General features: G+C 42.2%; 1 protein-coding gene across 1 annotated transcript in view; it reads left to right on the top strand.

Moving 5' to 3' along the window:
• The first annotated feature begins 4855 nt into the window (after positions 1–4855).
• FGF14 (fibroblast growth factor 14) overlaps positions 4856–21196 on the top strand; it is a 613591-nt gene continuing 597250 nt past the window's right edge. Inside the window, exon 1 of the mRNA XM_079138647.1 lies at positions 4856–5848. Within this exon, the coding sequence (XP_078994773.1) occupies positions 5641–5848 (208 nt within the window). The 5' untranslated portion in view covers positions 4856–5640. The remainder of the gene's footprint in view (positions 5849–21196) is intronic.

Below are 21196 nucleotides of genomic sequence, written 5' to 3'. Positions count from 1 at the left end.
CTTTAGAGAGCGGGCTCATATACCCAGAACCCCTGCACTCCCTATTCAGTTCTGTCTTGGCTTGGTTCTTACTAAAAAGCAATGGTTGTAGTGAGTTGTTTTTTGTGGGGGGAACATGGGAAAGAGGAGAGAGTCACTAGCATGGTGATAAACTCCACCATTGGGAAGTCTGTTTTCATCCCGCAGGGAAATTCTAGGAGATGATGTAAACGTACATGTCACCATTATCTCTCCCAAGGCAAGGAACTTGAGTATTAGCAGTGGGGAATGCTCCTAGGAAGTGTTCATTCCCAGGCTTTCCTGTGACAGCCTAGACACAGGGAACTTCTGTGGCTTGGACAAAAATCTCTCCGTCTCGGAGGTGGGAACACTGGTATCAAGACGTAAGGGATGTGTGGCGTTGCCTGCTGCAAGCCCTGCCAAGTGTTTAGAGAGAGGGCACCTGCAGATCTGCTGCTGGCAGGAGAGTCCCGGCCTTGTCACATGGAAGAGAGGACTCAGAGGAGTCTGAAAACTTCTTGGGGACAGGTAGAGCACAGAGATGGCTGGGCCATTCTTTCTTCCTCTGAGAAACTGGGAGGGGCACAGAGAGACTGAAGGTACCTTTCCAGAGCATTCCCTCCTGGAGAGAGGAACAGAGGTTCTCTGTGCTATGAGTCAGTCTAGGAACATGAATGAAGGAAGAACAGGGTACTAAGCAGTGGGACAGGCTTGCAAAGTTTAGAATTACTTCCTAACAAATGATAGAATCGTGAACACCAAGAATAGAGAAGAAATAAGTGTTCAGACAACAAAGTTTCCATCGTTTTGAAAGAGGTTTGCAGGGCGAATAGGTCTGAGGACTTTGTCAAGTCCCTTCAGGAGAAACTCTTTCAACCACTTTCCTCTCTGTTCTCCTTTCAGTAATCAAAGCTTTATCACCCGGGTCATAAGCTCTAAACTGTCATGGGTTGCATCTGATGGGCTGGGAACAGGTCGGAGAAGGAGACAGGGGAAGGATGATCTGGCAGCAGATGTTTGCCTGGTGAGGAAAGCATGTGTTTGCTAAAGGCAGCAAAGAGATAAGTAGATGCTCCAGTGGATGGAAAGGACTGGATAAAGCCATGGGTCATATATCATGGACTTATGCTCTTTATCATTTTAAAATACATAAACCCAATATGTGTGTTTTTAGTAATTAAAGTCTGGTCCATAAATCAGCAGAGAAGATGAACCTCTGTAACAAATTCACACAAAAATACAGGGGCTCTGCTATGGCCTGAATCCTTGTGTCCTCCCCGAAATGCTTATATTGAAACAGAATGCTCAATGTGGTAGCGGTGAGAGGTGGCCCCTTTGGGAGGGGACTGAATCATAAGGGTGGAGCACTCAACTTTGGGATTAGTGCCTTTATAAAAGAGCCCCAAGGGAGCTCCTCGTGCCTCACTTCTCACATGAGGACTCAGCTAGAGGGCGCTGGCTGTGAGGAAACGAGCCTTCGCCAGACACTGGGCCTGCTGGCACCTGGACCTTGGACTACTTGACCTCTACAACTGTGAGAAATAAATTTCTGTAGTTTATGAGTTACCCTGTTTATGGTATTTTGTTACAGCAATGCAGAGGGACCAAGATAGGCTCATACAAGACAAAGGTTTCTTTCCGTCTAACAATGTAGAGGCAGGTAGGAGTTCAGGAGGCACGTGGGGGTGATGTGTGTGGCTCTGTCCAGGGTCCCAGTTTTCTTGTGTCTTGTGCACTTCGCTGTTCTTGGTATGTGATTCTGTCCTTACTGTCAAAGCTGCTCACACCATTACTTTACAGGAAGTATGGAAGAGAGAAGTGGAAGGCTAGCAACTTCCTTTGAAGAACATGATGAAGAAGTTGAACACATCACCTCTGCTCACATATCACTGGTCAGAATCTAGTTGCATGATCAGACTTAACTATAACGGGGACTGGGAACTGTGTTTTCCATCTAGATACCCACATGCCCTTTCAAAACTGGTGGGCAAAGGTTTTATTAAAAACAGTGAAACATAAAAAGAACAGTGAAACAAAAGAGCAAAATTGGGAACAAATAGAAAACAACTTAGTAAAATAGTTTTATAGGTTTTTTTGTTGACTAGTCTCATGAAAGTTCCATGTTCTATATTAAAATAAAATGTATATATCATGCTGGGGGCAGTGGCATACCTTGTATTGCCAATGATTTCTGAGGCTAAAGCAGGAGGATTGCAAGTTCCAGGCCAGTCTCAGCAACTTAGTGAGGCCCTGTCTCAAAATAAAAATGGCTGGGGTTGTGGGTCAGTGGTAAAGCACCCCTGGGGGCAATCCCTTGTACCAAAAAAAAAAAAAAAAAAAAAAAAAAAAAAAAAAAAAAAAAAAGTATATGTTATCATATCATGAAATTCTTCTCATTTTACTTTTAGGTTTGTTTACTATGATATTCTAAAGACAATCTTAATTGCTTAATTTTAAAATGAATTTGATTATGAATATTAGATTTATTTTACTTTAGTCTTATGAAAGCAGTCTTAATGTTTTTAACCAATGCACTACAGATTTTACTGTAAATTCTTACAGTCTCTCCTTATTTTTACTTACAAGTGTTTTAAAACTTGTCTTTGTCTTCCATTAGTTTCCATTTTGTCACCTAGTATTGATTTGAATGTAGCACAGCTAAGGGCAAGCAAACATTTTAATATCTTCCAAAATGAAACTTAAATAATGGTCTGGAAATCCTGCAAACAAATTTTTGGATCATAGTCTCCCACCAATCAGTAGCAAAATAAAATGACTTTCTGGCAGTCATTCTTCATTTTAATAGGGAACAAATTCACTTTCACAGTGTAGAGAAGAGTGGAGAATTTGGAGGTTCAAGAAGAGCTGGCTTAAGAAATACTCTTTATACAGACTAAACATATAAAAACATTTAATAATCATGGAACATCTCCCCAAATTTTACTGTATTTGTGAAATACCCCAGGGAACTCAGCAAGCTTATAGAGTCTAATGAGTTTGGAAAACCTTGATGGAGAGTATTTTTTTTATAAAAATGGTGATAGAGAGTATTTTTTTAATTCAACTATTTCTTTTGCATTTGCCCAGTGGTAACATAGTGGGATAGTCTGGAACCCCCAGAGGACACCAGAGTGTTATAGAAGCAACATATGGTATCTGTCCATGATTTATATAAAATATTATTTCCTAAGTATTTGGTAATGCTATCTCACTTTTCTTCTTTCAAAAAAGAATTCTACTCTTCATGTTTATTCCAAGTGTGCATCTTCATATTAAATTATTTGCCATTAAATTCATTTAATTTAAAATTAAATTCCCTCCTTCTTCCCAAGCTTTCTAGACTGCAATTATTCTTAGTAATTTGTTTAATTGATATGATTCTTTTGACATGGTGAGGTTATCAATATTTAGCTTTCCCACTTTTAACTTTAATAGAATTTACTTGTTTTAAATTCTTCTATTTTAACCTAAAATTAACTGATTTTCCCCAAAAGGTCGGGGTATTTGATGCAAATTACAGTGTCTGGAAATGTCTTTTATTTATTGGAACACTCAGGGAATTGGAAAATTATTTATTACATTTTTATTTTCTGACAAAACAATAATTAAAAAGTTTATTTTAAAAGCCAGCCTCTTCTATCATTGCATAAGTTGATTATATTTATACATAAATTTAAATATACTTCTGTGGCTTGTAAGATAGTTTGATTAAACATTGCACTTGAGATGGTAGATTTAATTTTTTAAAAGTTAACCTGGAGCTTCTAAATGCATGTTTTAAAATTAGAGTCCAAATTATTGTGTCAATTTTCCTATTAAAAGGGAAGTAAGCTAGTGTAACTTGAATTCATTCACTTAAATGGAATGAGAGTGGTCAATTTTACTTCTCTAAAATCCTCCACTGATTTTTACTAATTTTGAGTAGTGGAAACATGGAAGTTTATTATTGGATATGGTATTTTCCCCCCTAAATCAGCAGCTCTGCTCCAAATCTTTCAGTTTTCTGGATTAGTGGAAAGCTGGGTTATACAGTGATGAAAGTAGAAAATGTGCCCATTTTGTTGGGTTAGACTGTGGTGTGGGTGATACATGGACGAGCAGTAAAGGAAGGTGAGCTTAATGTTAGTTCAATTAAAGGGTGCAGAAATAAGTGACTCAATAGAATGTGATTTAATCAGGGTGATTTTTTTATGAAATATATTTTAAGATATTGGGTTGTCTTGGGCAAACTTTTTCATCTGCATATAATAACCCTCTCTACAAAAAGGTAGTTCACCATCTAGATTTTAGTGATTGTACTTTTGATAGGCTGTTTCTACACATACACATTTGTCATATAACTAGTTTACAATTTTCAAACAGCACCTTAAGTAGGAGTCACATAATAAGAGTTCAAGGAACTTGGGTTTTCCTTCATGTTCGAGTTGCTTTACATGCTCCTTTTGAAAATGGAAAAGTGGAAGTAATTTTGGCTGTGTGGAATGTTATTAAACTGTCTGCTCCCCCTCCCCCATGCATTTTCTAAGGTTTACTCATTATAATTGTTAATTTTCTTTTTCCAAATCCACTTTTAACAGAAAGCTGTTAGACTGGCTTCAAGAGCCAGCAGCAGGCCGGCTGGAGCCTGGTGGAGGAGGGAGAGGGTCCTGTAGGGGCTGGGGCTGGGGCTGGGGCCAGGGCCGGCCCGTGGGGAGCCTTCAGGAGGGGCCCAGGCAGAGACTGCAGTGCCCTCCCCGGGCTGGTTGAGGCACCTCACTGGTGACGGGTCTGAGAGCACGTGGCTACGTCATGGAAAGCCAGTCTTTTCAATGCAAACTTCAACTCCTCCTCCTCCCTCTAATGCCTGTAACTCACATCCGAGGCTGGGCGAGGAATCCGGAGGGGAGATTTTCCTCATGCTCACGGTGGTTGGAAACTGGAAGAGTGAGAGGAAGGAGGAAGGGGATTTGTGGCGTTCTCTACCTACTACAAGACTGACCAGGGGAGGGGGCACCTAGATTTGCATCTTTTCTTCGTGGTGATTGAGAACTGCAGGTTCGATCCGATCCCACTGAGCACTGGCGATTGATTATTAAAAAAAAATCGTCACTGGGAGAAGGGAGGCTCTGTCTTCGGCTGTCAGACTCAGTCCCGGAGGTGGTATTGGTGTGTGAGTGTGTGTGGTGGTGGTTTTTTTTTTTTTTTTTTTTTTTTTTTTTTTTTTTTTTTTTTTTTTTTTTTTTTTTTTTTTCCTTTTCCTTTCTTTCTTTCTTTCCTTTTTCTTTTTTTTTTCCTTCTCTCCTAGGGGCTACACAATGGCAGTCTTCTCTCAGTAAGATGAATCCTGCTTTGCCTTCTGCAGATCCACCCATCCTCATAACGATCAAGTAAAAGGCTATGGTTTTCTCTTTGGGGATCTTTTGTGCATTACTGCTCTCCCTGATTAGTTTTGGTCTCAGTTGGGATTTCTTTGCCTTTTTGTTTGCCTTCATGCTGAAAAAGGATTTTTTTTCCAACCCTTTGGTAATAATCCAGTGGTGATCAAAAGGGGATAAATCATTCACCCTGGCCGAGAAAAAACAATCACTGAGAAGTCTCAAAGAAATATACCACGTGAGGGGAAAAAACTGGGAGAAGATCCGGAATATCATCGTTTTTCCTATGGTAAACCCGGTGCCCCTCTTCAGGAGAACTGATTTCAAATTATTATTATGCAACCACAAGGATCTCTTGTTTCTCAGGGTGTCTAAGCTGCTGGATTGCTTTTCGCCCAAATCAATGTGGTTTCTTTGGAACATTTTCAGCAAAGGAACGCATATGCTGCAGTGTCTTTGTGGCAAGAGTCTTAAGAAAAACAAGAACCCAACTGGTAAGCAAAACATGCATCATGTTATGTTTTTCCTCATAATAACCTGTCTGTTGCTCATCGAGCTAGATCTGCAGTTCTGCTATGCAGGAAGGCAGGGGAAACATACAAGGAACCAGGACAGTGTTGCATATAGAGGTGCTGCATGAATAAACAAGTAGCAGCTGGATCCGCGTCTGCGAACCCGAAAACCATGATCAGCATCTCTTAGCTGTGACACAATCCATCACTAGGAGGGCGGAGGAAACTTCTTTTTTCCTAAATGTATTTGGTTGCCTGTGCTTGGTGGAATACTGAAGGGCTTTGGTTTAAGGTTGTGCCCGAGGCAGCCGAAGCTTCGGTAGTTGGCAGCAGACAGCGGCGAGCTCTCCCGTACTTCTGCTGCAGGTTCGGGGACATAGCACTAGACTTTCTGATTAGCTTGCACAATATTCGCCACCTCGATCACCTTTACCAAAGTAAGAGCGGCCCCCTCCCTCGCGGCCCGCGCTCAGCCCCCGCCTCCTCCCCCGTCTGGCTCCGGTGCTGAGTATTAACTCATTCCTCTGTCTGCCTCTGACACATCCTGCCGCTGGGGGTACCTGAGCAGGGCTTGTGCCTGAAGGGAGCCCCCAGCACGGAAGACAAGCCCGACCCCTCTAGTGCACTGTCACTAAAATCCCCTTTAAAAAGCAGTCAAACCTGCCTCTGGGTCCCACCCGGGATGAGCGGGCCAAGAGTCCCTGCTCCAAGTCTCCCGGTGATCGTGCGCTGGGATCCTAAAGGGCTCCGACAGGGAAACTTGCAGTACATTACATAAGAAATGCAAATGCAGGTGATTTGGGGAGCCGGGTCCCAGGGGTTCACTTCCCCGCCTCTCTGTCTGAAGTGTTTGGGGGCGGCGGAGTTGTGGGCGAGCAACCCGGGGGTGGCCAGGCCGGCGGGCTGCGTGGTGGCGGCCACCACGCGGGCGAGGAGGCTGTGTGCGCCTTGCCCGGAACAGCGCCTGTCAACAGCCGGGGGTGTGGGGAGTCCCCCAACTTGGTTCAGGGTGGGGAGGGACTCAGGCCGGGTGTTTGCGTCTGGAGCTGTGTGGGGAGGAGGGGCGGGGACCGGCCAGCCCGCAGTGGCAGCCCGGGCGCTGAATGCTCCTGAGCCTGGCACTGCGGTGCAGTAGATCATGGGTCTCCACTGCTGCCCTGACACCCCGAGCTCAGCTGGGGGCCGCGCTGGTACCCACTGGGCTGGGCAGCAAGTGGCCAGCTGCTCCCAACCTCTGAACTTTGCAAATGCAGTGTAGCTGGGGTGGCGCGCTTGGAGGGGGAATACCGCCGGCGGGTGCAGCGGGAGCAGAGGAGGAGGTGTGGGTGGGCGGGGAGGAAGGCAGTAGGTGTGGAGGCTGAGCACCCTTTAAGGCCACCACGTCTGCAGCAAGAGGGAGACAGATTTTTTAGAAGGTCCAAGAAGGCAGACGCTCCTGCGCTCAGGCGGTAGAGGTTGCCCCCAGCTGGGGTGCTAGGGTGGCAGTGGAGATTTTGAGTTGCCTTTGCTGCCAGGTGGTCTCGGTGCTGCAGTAGACTTTGTGCCTCTGTCTTAGAACCCTGGTTTTTGTGCTATAGCTTTATCCCGTCTAGCTCCCCCCCCCCCCGCCCCCAAATACCCTTTTTTGGCCTAGCTCCACAGCTTAGCAACTCTGTAATAGTACTGCCACCCTGAGACTTGCCCAGGGGAAAAGCACTGTTCACCTTCCATCCGCATTGCTAATTCCTCTAGGAGGTGTCTTCCACCCCCCAGCATCCAACGGACACTTGCGGTTGCTCTTGCTCGGTTCAAGCAAAACCAACCCACATCTGCAACACTGTTTCACAGGACTTCCCAAAGTGGGGCAGGCCCAGGGCTGCAGTTGGGAGGGGAGCCGCTCCTGCTTCACACAGTGAGGATCCTGGTTTTCTGAAGCCCTCTCCTGTCCTTCTGTGGAAAGATTTATCAGCCTTTCCAGAAAGGACTACTTTTGTAAAAGCATTATTGTTTGGATTTGGTCATTTGTCTGGGGACCTTGAAGTTAGTCCTTCCATAGTACTGGAGAGTGGGAAGTGATTCCCAAAGAGCAGTGTTTCTTTGTAGGCCTTTCTGTTTCTTTGTACATGATTTTACTAAAAACACTAATTTCCCCCTAAACACCATTCAAGATATTTTTCTTACACTTCCTCCACCCCACCCACTTTCATCTCTCTGGAATAAATCTTTTTTTTTTTTTTCCCATTCCTTCTCAGGCATTTTGGAAAGTGTTAAACAAATGACAGTTTATTTTTAGAGCAATTTAACTTGCAGCTTATGAACACTAACGTACTTGTATGTGAAGTGATAGGTTAGCTCAGGGTGTGCCTTACAACATCACCAGTAGGGTGGTTTGGTCTAAGGTTGCCAGTGATTTGAGTTCCAACATGGGGGTTATAGCATTTAGTAGATTCTTAAAAACTGGGACATTATTATGTCACACTATTTATCTCACCTTCTAAAAGTTTTTCTTTTAAGCTTGAATCAAACTCATGATTAGCCATCCTCTTTCAGTATTGCACTTGGCAAGTTCCATTCTCCTTCTGCTATTAACATGAAGACTAAAATCATTTGCAGGTTTTTGATCCCAAGATAGCAGTACAACTAAGAAGTTAATTGGGTAATTAAAATAAAACAAAGACTAAAATCCTCTTAACTGTTAAAACTGAAAAGAACAGATTGACTACTACCTATTATGTTATCTTAAATCTAAAAAGAGGACAATTAACTGGTTTCAAACTAAGAAGCTTGGCAGAAGACTGCAAGTTACAGTAAATTTGGTGTAAAGCACCTCTTCTTATTGCCGAGATAAATATTAATTTTTCTTCCCAGTCTCTGCAAGTTATGCAGTGTGGGGGGTACTTTGGTCAAAAATTCCTGGGAGGAATTTCAGAGTACTGCTATATTATCAGGTTGATGTGAAAATAAGCAGATAATAAAGGTATGAATTTAAGGGTAAAGTTATTCACCTACCCCACAGTTATTAATTAGCTTCATAGTGCTTATAGTTGTTAGTAGGTGTTTTCCTGTAAAATTGAACTGGAAAAGAACATGCAAAAAGTATTTGTGCTACATACACTTAAAGTAAATTGCAATAGTTTAAAATCTTGGATAAAATTTGCTATCATCACAAAAATGCCCAGTGTGGCACAGCACAACTATTATTAGAGAATACCCCCCCTCACACACACTTAAATGTCCTACTTCCCCCACTTTGAATAGAGCAATAACTGTGCACTTAGAATAAGTCATGCAAGGTGATTGTAGTTTAGGCAAATCATTGAACAGGAAATACTAAGTCCAAGTCACTTATATTGCTTGGAGGAGACTTGATATATTTCTTTGAATGAGTATGATAGTTTGGACTGACCAGTGTGTATAACAGGCCAGTTTGGAAAATAATCTAGGTCACTAATCTTGAAACAAAGGGTGAAAAGAATGTGCTTGAAAGAATAAAGTCCATGATAAAGATAAATACTGAAGTAATGCCATTGCTATCTCTTCAGACACATAAGCAAAGGAAGCTGTGGACTTTCAAGTGCATATACCCAGTAAGCCACACACAGGATATCTTCAAGCCCCCGTGACTTGCTAGGATTTTGTGCATGGGTCAGTGGCAAGGAGAACAGGCATGAAGAGGATGTCCTAGACCTAGTTCTGCTAAGTACATTGAGAACATCCCACAGACTCGTGGCTCTGAGTGTTTCCTTTTCTGAGCTCAGTCTCTTTCTCTGCCATGTAACTGCAATGGATCCAGCAGGGCTTGGTAGTCCCAATTAGCACTTTCTATTTCCTATTCGTTTGGGTACTTTTCAGCTGGGCTGTCTTTCACTAAACTATTCAAGTACCGAAGGTACCCAAGACACTTGGTATGCCACTGTTATTCACTTAGACAAACATAGTTTTTTAAAGCGACTTGCTTTACATCTATTGCTGTCATGGAGTTTAAAAATGGGACAATATGGAAAGAGGGAAGTAAGAAGAGTAAGCACTTTTTACTCCTCAGCCTGCCGACTCATTCTGGGTTCTATAGATTAGGGTGAGCCACAAATGGAATCTGGCTTCTGCATTTCTACATACTGAATATGTGGCAGAGGAAGACAAAATTCAGATTGCATGCTAGAAGACCAAACAGGTGTAAGGCTCTTCTAGCATGTTTGGCTTTCGAGTGGGGTTCCATGTACGATGAGTTATCTTTGGACCCCATCCAGGAAGCTTTAGGTACTGAGGGAGCAGAATGAGTTGTGCAGAGCTGTACCACTTTGTAAACCAAAGGATGGCACTCAGATAGGTATCCAATTCTGACTTGCTGGAAGAGTGGACTTTTCTTTTTTGAAATTTATATACAAGTTAACAAGTATACAATTCAATGCACAGTCTTAGTAATAAAGGTGACTTGGCTGTACCCACCACATAGCCAGTTCTCATCTCAGCATCCTTAACTGAGAAAATCCGTTCAAATGAAGTATTATTTTCATAAGGCGCTGAAGCTAATTCTATACTATACTTCACTTTCCCACTGCTGTTAAATGTTCGAACCCAGTCTTCCATGTTTTAGTAACACAAACACTGGAGACTTTTGTGAAATGTTCTTATATTATGGTAACAAGGACAACAACCAATGTTTTCACTGCTTTGCACATTTTGGCATCATACCTCACTCAAATTGACTCATAAGTTTTCTATAAATACCGTGTGGATGTCTCAAAATGGAAGCATTTATTTAAACTAGTTTCTTATGCTTTAAGAGGAAACATTTGGGAGGTTTGAGCAGTACAGCAGGATCTCCTTTATTAAGTTCTAAACCACTCATTGCAATATGCTTACATTGTCAATAAGAGCTTTTACCGCAACTGGTAAAAACAGTTTACCCCCTTTCAGTGGGGACTGTGGTCAGGGATGTATCTACTTACATATCCACCTGTCTGGTGCTTAGTCTGCGCTGTTTTCATTAGGTTTTTAGTTTGTGTACCATGCACCAGATTTAGTTATGAGTTGAACCTGGAACCTGAAGGGTAGGGAATTCCCTGGGGAGACTTCTCAGGTCCTTAACATACCTCTGGAGATGCAACCGGATTTTTGCTATTGTGCTTCTGAAGGACCAACTACTACCTGATATTTTCCCCTCGTATTTCTCTAGTTGCTACAAACTAATTTCTTTATTTCAGTCAGAATGTAAATGGTAGGGTGATGCAGGGAAAAGAAGTTAAGGAGGAGGAATTCTTAGGGTTTCTAACCCGGAGGACAACAGGAAGAATAACAAACACATGTTTTATGGAGAACACTGAAGTTACTGTTTGCTCAACTAAAATCATTTTAAGAAAGCCTACCCAACAACTGTTGGGAACTACTGTCTTTATCCTCAGCTGCTGGCAAAAACTCTGCTTATGACATGAGGCAGGTTCTTAGTATACTTCAGAAAAATAAATAGTGCAAATCAGGAGTCTCTGAAAAAGTGGACCCTGGGACTATACCTGGCAGTACTTATGCTTCCTTCTTTCCAATAGGGCTAACTAAGAATTAGGCTTCTAAATGATAAGAAACAAAAAAAATAAAGGAGAAAGGTGTCAGTGGTCATGACATCAGGTCCTTCATTGACTATGGCAAGCCACCTGAAAATGGTGGGCAACCATGTCCTGGCTCCAGTTGATAATACTCTTCCTTCTAAATTTTAAAACTTGAGGCCTGCACGCCATTCCTCTCACTTGAGCTTTTCTCAAAAACACAACCCAAAGAGCCAATGGAATTCTTGCCTTCAGGCATGCTCAGCCTTAAAAATCTCAAAAGCCTGGGGCACCATTGGGTTCCTATCTGACAGGGCCCGCTTTTTCTTTTCTTAATCTTTCATTTGAGTCTCCTTGTCTTTTCTGCAAAAGTTGAATGCATTGTTCTTTTCTCTTTTGCTCTCCTGCCTCTGAAGATGGCCACTGGGATCCTCCTTGTGGCTGGTTTTGCTCTTGAGGGGACAGCACCTACGGGACCTCTCGCTCCGTGCCTTGAAAGCAGTCACCCCCAGTTTGTTCTTTTTAGTTTTAAAAGCACCCCTCTTCAAACTTGAGAGCGCCCTGCTCTTCCAAACCACACCGTCTGTTTCGCTTCCTCCTTTTGGAGCCACTGTAGAAGGTGGCGGGTGCTGGGCCGACGTGGCCTCGGGCTCAGGGGCCTGGAGTTGGTGTCAGGAAAGTTTGGCAGAAGCCAAGGCTGTGGGCGGAGAACTGTGTCCAATTTGTTTCAGCAAAGCCGAGGGCCGGCCGACGCTGCAGCTCTGCTGTCTCCTTTCCAGACCGGAGCCCCGGGGGCGGGCTTCGTCCCGGCGTGGCGACCCCGGCCCCGCCGCCGCCCTCTGCTCGCAGGACGGGTCCTCGGCGCGACCCCTGCCTCGGAGCGCCGGGGGCTCCGCTACGCAATGCGGCGGAAGCGGCCCACTGGAGCTGCCGTAGCGCGGGAAGTTTGCGTTGCCACGGAGATGACCTCTGACCCCGGGAGCGTCTCCGGCGGCCGGCGCAGCCGTTGCTAGGGAGACCGCGGCGCCCGGAAGCCGCGACGCTGGCGCTGCTAAGCGCGCTGGCGGGGCTCTGGGTCCGCGCGGGCGCCCGGGCCGGGCCCGTCACTGCCCGGCGGCCCGCGGCCCCTGTGCGCCTGGTGGCCTGAGCGCTGGAAGGAAGTCCTGTCCCCACCCACAGGTGGCCGCGTTCGCCGGGCCGCTCCCCAGCGCCCGCTCAGGCCTCGGGACGACTCGAAGGAAGGGCGGGAGCGCAGGGTGCGGGCTGGTGTCCGAGCCCCGGCAGGCAGCGGATGAGCGGGCTTCAGCCTCCGGCTCCTGGGCCCTGGCTGCCCTGAGGCTCCCGGGCGCGGCTCCTCGGCTGCAAGTTTGGACTGATGAGCCGAAGCCCAGCCCGGCCCAGCCCGTCCAGCTTCTAGCTCCCCGTAGACCCAGCCCCATGCCTCTCCTTCCCCGGCACCTCTCCTGGACTCCGAGTTTAGGTCGGACTCTAAAACCAGACTGTATCAGACACAGCCCCCTTTAGGGTCACAGACAGCCTTTACACGGTGCAGCTCTGCCAGTGCAGGGAGTGACTTCCAGGAGCTAGTATGGAATCGCAGGCGCAGGCGCAGCGATTCTGAGCCTGGGAGGAAGAGACCCTTGATTGACTTGGGGCCCTCTGGAAAGGTCCTGCGTTTCTTAAGTGCTGTGGTTGGTGCTGGAATAGATGGCATGCCACCATTTCCCTTATATCTCCTAATGTCCCTTCCTTAGAGACTTCTAAACGTTCTTGAGGGCTGGGGTGTCCATCTACACTGGCTCGTTTTTCTGACATTTTTGGGTTACTGGGAAGAATCACTTAAGTGTCACATATGTTTTAAACCTCATTTGTAAATGAAGTCGAGAAAAATTATTTCCGGGGTCTATTCCAACTCTGAAATTTATGAAGTCTTTTATTGAATAGTAACTATAATCTCCCTTGAAAACTTCCTGAACATTTAAAAAGTGTCACTATGTTCCCACTTCAAGCTGGAAGGGTTCTTCCCTTAAGGAATCTGCAGGAGAGATGAAGAGCTGGATCAGTTCTGATGGTGTGATATATACTGTGAGCTGTAGGCAGATGAAGAAGTTTTAGGGCCAAAGAAGAGGTCCTGGAAGGCCCGCTGGAGGGAATAAGCCCTCTCAGAGTTGGTCTCGTGGAAGAGGCACCGAGCAGGCTGTTAAGAAAGAGAAAAGGGCGCTCTTTAAGCCTGGGGACAGGAAAGTGTGGCGAGTGTCAGAAATTACAACACTACTGGGGAATCGGAGTGTCAGGTGGTGGGTTGGAAGGTTCAAAAGCAGGTCACGTGTTCCGTGTGACATCATCACATTTACTCTTCGGAAACCATTATGGCCACGGGGGTGGAAAGTAGCTTCGAGTCAGGCAAGATTGACGGTAGAGAGGCCATAGAAGAAGCCACAAAGGTAGTGGACCGTGAAGCGGTCCAAACGAGGTGCAGGAAAGGAAGTGGAGTCCATTCAAAGTGGCGGGTTTGAATTTAGGAAGTAAGATGAAGGAGGAGTCTAGCATTTCTGCCCACAGGTTTTGATTGGACCAGGTTGATGGCACAATCCTCTGGCCGTTTGTCCATAATGCGTTTCCTCTCCTTGAAAGGTAGAAAAACCTCTCCTGACTTCACACTGAGGAGCTGAGGAGACTTAATGGCAAATCAGAAAGTTTGACAAATTTCTGGGTTAAGATTTAAGTCATCAGTTTTAGGAAAGTTGCCCTGTATAAAGAATTCATTTGTCTTGACCTTAAATCTGAAAATTCTTAGGAATGGGAAAAAGGCTTTACAATAAAGATAACTCAGTGATTTTTAATGATTCTTTACAATTCTTTGGTCAACAGCAGGTGTTTTTGTACAAAATACTTTGTTCAGTTTGAGGAGTCAAGTAGTGCATTCCAAGCTGAAGCTTTCAGATGGACTCTTCAGGTCTGGTAAGAAGAGAAGGAAGGGTGAACTTTGATGAATTTACATATATAAGTGTATGCACCTGCTTTTTAGATAGAAATGAATGTAGTTGTGATTAAAATGCCTCTTCCCCCTCTGTAACATCTTGTCTGCACAGTTACAGTGGCTCACTGAAGTACCTGTAACCTTTTTAGTAATACTCCATTAGATAGTGTAGCTTGGGAGGGATTATTATCTCTCTTCTTTCCACTTCCTGTGTGCAGCAAATGGTATACTGTTGGACTCTATTTGAAATAAGAAATGTGAAAATAAGGCTTAAAGACTAAAGGAAAAATAATATCCCTTAATTGTGATTTTTTGTAAACGGTCACTTAAAATATGCGACTCATCTTCTTTAGTTTCATTACTATTGTGCAGCAGGTGTTGTAATTTTTAAGAAAACAAAGGGCCCTGTTTTCTAGGAGACCTGAGTTGGTTTCCTAATTAAACACTTAGTCACCATCAATCTGCCTCAACTTTTTTTTTAATTGGGCAGATTAAAAGCAGGAACCCAGTATGCTTCAATTTTCTCCGTGCTTTTAAATGATTTTTTTCCGGGAATTTATATTTTTCATTAACTTAATTATCTTTTCTCTTACATTAAAAATATTATTGCAGTCATGGCAATTAAAGAAATAAAATTTCTTATATCTCAGACATATAATAACGGATATGAAATATAGGCAATACTTTAACATTTTTCTTTTTAACCAATATATAAAAGCATAAAAATTGTACAAATTGATGATGTTCCATGTGAAGCTTTTATAAATGTATACATGTATAATAATATAGAAAATACTTTTTTTATTTTTTGGGGTGCTGGGGGTTGAACCCAGGGCCTTGTGCTTACAAGGCAAGCACTCTACTGACTGAACTATCTCCCCAGCCCCAAAATACTTTTAAGGGAGTGATATTAAATATGAGAACTATTTTACAGATGCAGTAACAGATTTTATGTAGGGTATCATAGACTGTTTTTTGTTGCTATAACAGTACCAGAGACCAGGTAATAATAATGAATAGAAGTTGATTGAACTCCTGGTACCGAAGGCTGGTAAGTTCAAGAACATGGTGCTGTCGTCGGCTTGGCATCTGGTGAGGGCCTTCTTGCTGCATCGTAACATGGTGGAGGGCATCATGTGATGAGGTAGACTGTGTGACAGATAACTCATCATCCACGATTGCACATTTAACTTCCTAGATTTTTAAATGCATACTACTCTTGCATTAACAGAGTGTCCTATTTCGAATCCTATATAATTATACCTACACTCTAAGTAAGTAATAATCATAATTACTTTTTAGAGAATTTTTCTGTGAGCTAGGCACCTTACTTATTTACCCAATGTAGCCCTCAGAATCATAGGTAGGAGTATCTATTATATTTCTGCTAAAACTTACGAAGATGAAGTCCAAACATGTAAAGTTTAAGGAAGTTTCCTGAGACTTTCCAGCCAGTAATGAAGGATTTGGGTAAAGGTCCAAGGAATCTTATTCCAGAATACATTCTCTTAAGTCCTCATGTTGCAGCTACCCCCTAAAATGGGTGTTCCACAGCATTATGTGAAAGTGATCAAATACTGTTTGTGTGTATCATTTTGAACTGAAACTAAAAAGAGCTGCAGTATATTCAGTGTTCGGATATCCAGAATTTTAATGCTTTCTTATGGAGATATGATTTACATATATTGAAATACATAGTTACGAACTTTACAGCTTGATGTATTTTGGCAATTGTGGGCATCATTGTAACCAGGACCCCAGTGAAGATAAAGAAACATTCCCACACCCCAGGACACTCTGCATTTCCATTCATGTCCTGCCTCTATCCTCTCGAAGAGGCAACCACTGCTCTCATTTCTCCCGCTTTAGTTTGGCTTGGCTTCATTAGCTCACGAAGTCCTCCAACTTTAGAGTTATTATTTTTGATGTTCATGTCATTGCATGGTAAATGTGTAGAGCTGATGTGGTAGCTTCTGTTATATTTTGTAAACTGGAATCTCCATTTGAACAGACCAAGTTTTAGTTATCACTCAGAAGTTGTCAGGAACTACCAAAGCTCAGAGTTTACAGGGCCTACCACAGGTAATATAGATGCTGGTAAAAGAAGATCCTGGATCAGAGAAAAAGTACTTAGGACTCAGTGCATAACAGATAGTATGAGCTTCAAGTTGTCATCAATCCCCTCATCACCCAATCCGGGATTTGGGCAGTGCTGAGTGGCTCAGTAGATGTTTGTACACAGTAGATTTGTGTCACAGCTTAGGAACTTGGAGTTTAGGAAATCCCTACTCTTAAGGGGCTTCTAGCAAAGCTGCCTAATCTTTACCCTTCAGAGAGACAGTATGTTTATTATCCTGGTCAGGAAACAAATGTGTCCTCTAATCTGGAGGGAGACCCTATTTCTAGATTCCAAGGCTGTTTTGCTATGCAAATATCCTTGAAAATATAGTCCAGTACAAAATCCGTTACAGGACACGTAGAAACACCTTGGACCAGTTGTCATTTAAATCTACTTCTGCAAGACAACTCTTTCTTCCCTTTCCGTGTGTCTCAGTAGTGCCAGGCTACTCTTATTGTTACAATAATGTTCTTTGTCTAGAGAAATACTTTAGGTGGAAGTGAACTTAAAAATGATCATGAGGTTTTGAGAAGATAGACCATTTAAAATCTTATGTGATAAACCTACCTGTACTTACTGACTAAATATGTAATCCTATATGATGAACCTATAACCACTCGAATAACTAAAATGTGGCACATGACATTTAGTTACTGGGAAAAATTTAAAATGTATTTAGTCCTTGACCCCTAAGTTCTTCAGCTAAACGTACAGAGAATAATGTATATGAGATGGAGTTCTGACAAAGACCCATCTAGGATGCAAGGAGAAGAAAGGGAAGTCTTTTAGAGAAGGGTGACCTGTTGTGACTCGTGAAGGCATGTTTCAATTGGCAGGGGAGATAAGCATGTTCTTGGCAAGGGGAAGATGAAATGTGTGTGAAAGTCAAAGGCTAGAATTATTTCTTGAGAGAGTGAGAGGTTCGTGATTGGGGACTTGTGGGAAAGTGAATGGAATGGTGTTTGTGAGGATGAGTCGAATCACAGTTTGAAGTCTGGAAGCATGGTGGAGGAGTTAGACCAGAGGTATTAAAATCAGCAAACTAGAGAATGTTTCTGGAAGGGAAGAGGAAACTGAGGTGACAGGAACTGCGAGAGTACAGGCAGAAAGGGTAATGGACGCACCCAGTGTGGGGAGGAGTGACTTGTGTGATTGGAAAGCATGAAGAAAATGGCCTTCCGTCAGTTGGAGGTGGGAACTGGAGCGTGATTGAAAGGCTGGTTCTGGGAGTGTAAGAGGAGCAGGAGGAAAATCACTCTCCAATCAGGGATGCATTAATTGAAGGTGGGTGCCAAGGAGTTGTGGGCCACAAAGGATCCTGCTTCTTTGAACTTAAGGATGGATGAAGTAAAAAGTGTTCTTGAGGGACATTGGAATCACCTTTATGGGGCTTGTGAGAAGGTGACCTCAGTCTACTCTTTGAAGTCACAGATGATTTATTGAGAATGTGAGATGGGAAACGTAGTGAGTAGCTACATTAATGTCCTCTATAAGTTTACCTATCGTTGATAGGTAAACTTATATTATCTATTCTCTTTAACAATTTCAGGCTGCTTTTTTTTTTTTTTTTTTCTTTACGCTGTGGTGACTTTCTAAATAAGGGGAGAATGACTTTTGATACTCTTTCCAAGGTATAGTACCAAATCACTGTGTCGTACTTATTAGGTAACAGTTTATTTCCTTGCAGATGTTTTTCAGTGTCATGCCACAAGAGGGAAGGACTAAAAATGTCAGCCTATCTGAATACAAGGAATTTTTCATCAACTTGGACCACTTTTTTTTTTTTCTCTATAGGAGATCTAAGGTGCTGATCTGGCTCCAGTAGTGGCCATATGTTTTAATAGCCCTTGATGATCATTGTTTGTAGAGTCATGCCTTAAAGAACAGTTTGCTAACAGCACTACTTATACAAATGAATTTTGGTTTTCTGCTCTTTTCTAATTTGATTTGTGTATTTTTTGGGGGGGTCAGTATCTGTGCTCGGGATGTTTTAATGTCATATAATTTATAGAATAATATATTTAAAAATTTTTAAAATCTGTTCTAATTAGTTATACATGACAGTAGAGTACATTTATGCATTTTGATAAATCATACATAAATAGAGTATAATTTCCCATTTTTCTGATTGAACATATTGTAGAATCACATCAGTAATGCAGTCATATATGTACATGAGATAATAATGTCTGACTCACTCTACTGTCCTTCCTACCCTCATACCCCTCCCCTCCCTCACTCCCTTCTACATAATCTAAAGTAACTGTATTCTTCACTGGCCCCCACTTATTGTAAATTAGCATCCGCATGTCAGAGAAAACATTCAGCCTTTGGTTTTTTGGGTTTTGGCTTATTTCACTTATCATGACATTCTCCAACTACATACATTTATCAACAAATGCCATAATTTCATTCTTTTTTAAAGCTGAGTAATATTCCATCAATATATACCACATTTTCTTTATCCATTCATCTATTGAGGGACACCTAGGTTGGGTTCCATAGTTCAACCATTGTGAGTTGAGCCGCTATAAACATTGATGTGGCTGAGTCACTGTAGTATGCTGATTTTAAGTTCTTTGTGTATAAACTGAGGAGTGGGATAGCTGGGTCAAATGGTGGTTCCATTCCAGGTTTCCTGAGGAATCTCCCTACTGCTTTCCTTAATGGTTGCACCAATTTGCAGTCCCACCAGCAATGTATGAGTACCTTTTCCCCCACATCTTTGCCAACATTTATCTTGTATGAAAACAAGAACAGTTAAATTATTAAAGACCACTAGAGGAAGAGAATCAGGGAGGAAGGAAGGGAAGAAGTACAGGTGATTGAAGTGGAGAAAACTGTTACGTGCATTTGAAAATATGTCAAAATGAATCCCAGTATTATGTATAATGTACCAAAAATAAGTTAAAAATAAAAAAAATTATTAATGGGCTATTCAAACTTTACAATGATGTAACTAGTAATGTCTTATAATCATTAGTTGTAATTTCTTTGATTTAGAGCTGTGTTCCTTATTTCAGATTATAGTTTCTAGGACCGTTATTTATAGTATCACAAGTACAATTTGCACAAGAAGGGGAAGGGGTTCATTTTAGGTAGTGATTGCAGTTGTGGATATACTGTGTTGGGAGTGGATTGACAGCTCAAACCTGGATTCTGTCATTTCAGTGGGTGGGTGGTGACAGTCAAATTTTTTGCAACTTGGGGTAAAGGCAATAGACAGTTGCATTGTACCAGAAATCTGAATGCTGGAGTGTTAAAGGGTCTGAATGTTGTGCACTAACATGTCTTTGAATACAAAAGTGAAATGTATATCCTCTGCACGTCAAGGTTCCACTTTGGAATCCTGGTCCAGTCTGTGTCATCTGGACACATAGTCACTGTCTCACTGTCTCTGATGCTCACTTGTATTTCTGAGAGCCTGAGGAAAGGAAGTTAGGCCATTCAGTTCCAACTGACTTGCAACCTTATTCTTTTATTCTCATTATCCAAAGTAGAAGGACACATTATTTATCTCGGTGTACCTTAATAACAGCCTTTGCCTAACAACTCTGTTCATTTCTGTATTTCAGTTTTAATGTAAGACAAATCTTTGACTATTCTTTCTTGTGCCCTTTAAAAAAGTTATAATTGGTAGAGATACTTTTGAATATTTGTTAGGAGCTATTCTTACCCTTTTTCCACTGTAAAATTATAAGAAAATTGAGGAAAATGATAAAAGTGGGTACTGCTAATAAATAAATCGGTACATGTGCAAGGAACTTCAAAAAATCACAGAAAGTGATTTTCAGGTAATATACATTGTAATTATTTCCTGATTGTTGCAAATGTCCATATTTTGAACTGCCAAATAGTGAAAAAAAATTTTTTTTTTTTGATGGTGGGGATTGAACTCAAGGGCACTCAACCACTGAGCGACATCCCCAGACCTATTTTGTATTTTATTTAAAGAAAGGGTCTCACTTTGCTGCTTAGCACCTTGCTTTTACTGAGGCTGACTTTGAACTTGCAATCCTCCTGCGTCAGCCTCTTGAGCTGCTGGGACTACAGGCGCGTGTCACCATACCTGGCGATGAGTTTTTCCAATCTTAAGAGCAAACACTAAGCAAGTCGAGTATATTAATGGGTGAGGATATATACTAGACTTTTAGCTGGTGGTTAAATCTTGGATATTTGTGTTCTTACCCCATCTGTTAGCTCTTAGAATCTTTTACCCAGGAGAGTTATTGAGGAAGGGTTCATATTAATGATAGTTTGAAAGCATAAAGAAAAAAGTGTGCTCAGCACACACAAAAAAGTGTTTTTTTAAATTTATGATTTTGAAATAAAAAACCCAATATTTAACATTTACACTAATTTCTTGGCTTTCAAGCATCTTTTGTTGAAATTTTTTAAATTAAAATTTAGATATAGAGATCTGCAGCATGGGATATAATAACTGAACAAGACGCTTTTAAGTTTGTCTATTCCTATATTGTTCACTAGTTAGTGTCTTGGTTATTGGCATTTAGAGGTTAGTACAACATAAGCAGCACTTTAAACACCTTACAAATAAATAGACTACATAAATAGCTCAGAAGGAAGAGTTGGAATCTTCAGGCATGTGGTATATTTAAATGACACTCTAGTTTCTACTATAGATTTTAGTGTTGTCTGCTACTGTGATTTCTCTTATATACCAATAGGCAGTATTAGATGAAAAGCTGAAA

This window comes from Sciurus vulgaris (genome assembly GCF_902686455.1).
Source record: "Sciurus vulgaris genome assembly, chromosome: 4".
Classification (NCBI taxonomy): domain Eukaryota; kingdom Metazoa; phylum Chordata; class Mammalia; order Rodentia; family Sciuridae; genus Sciurus; species Sciurus vulgaris.
Note: the sequence above shows the minus strand (reverse complement) of the source record. Positions and strands in the feature narration are given on the sequence as shown.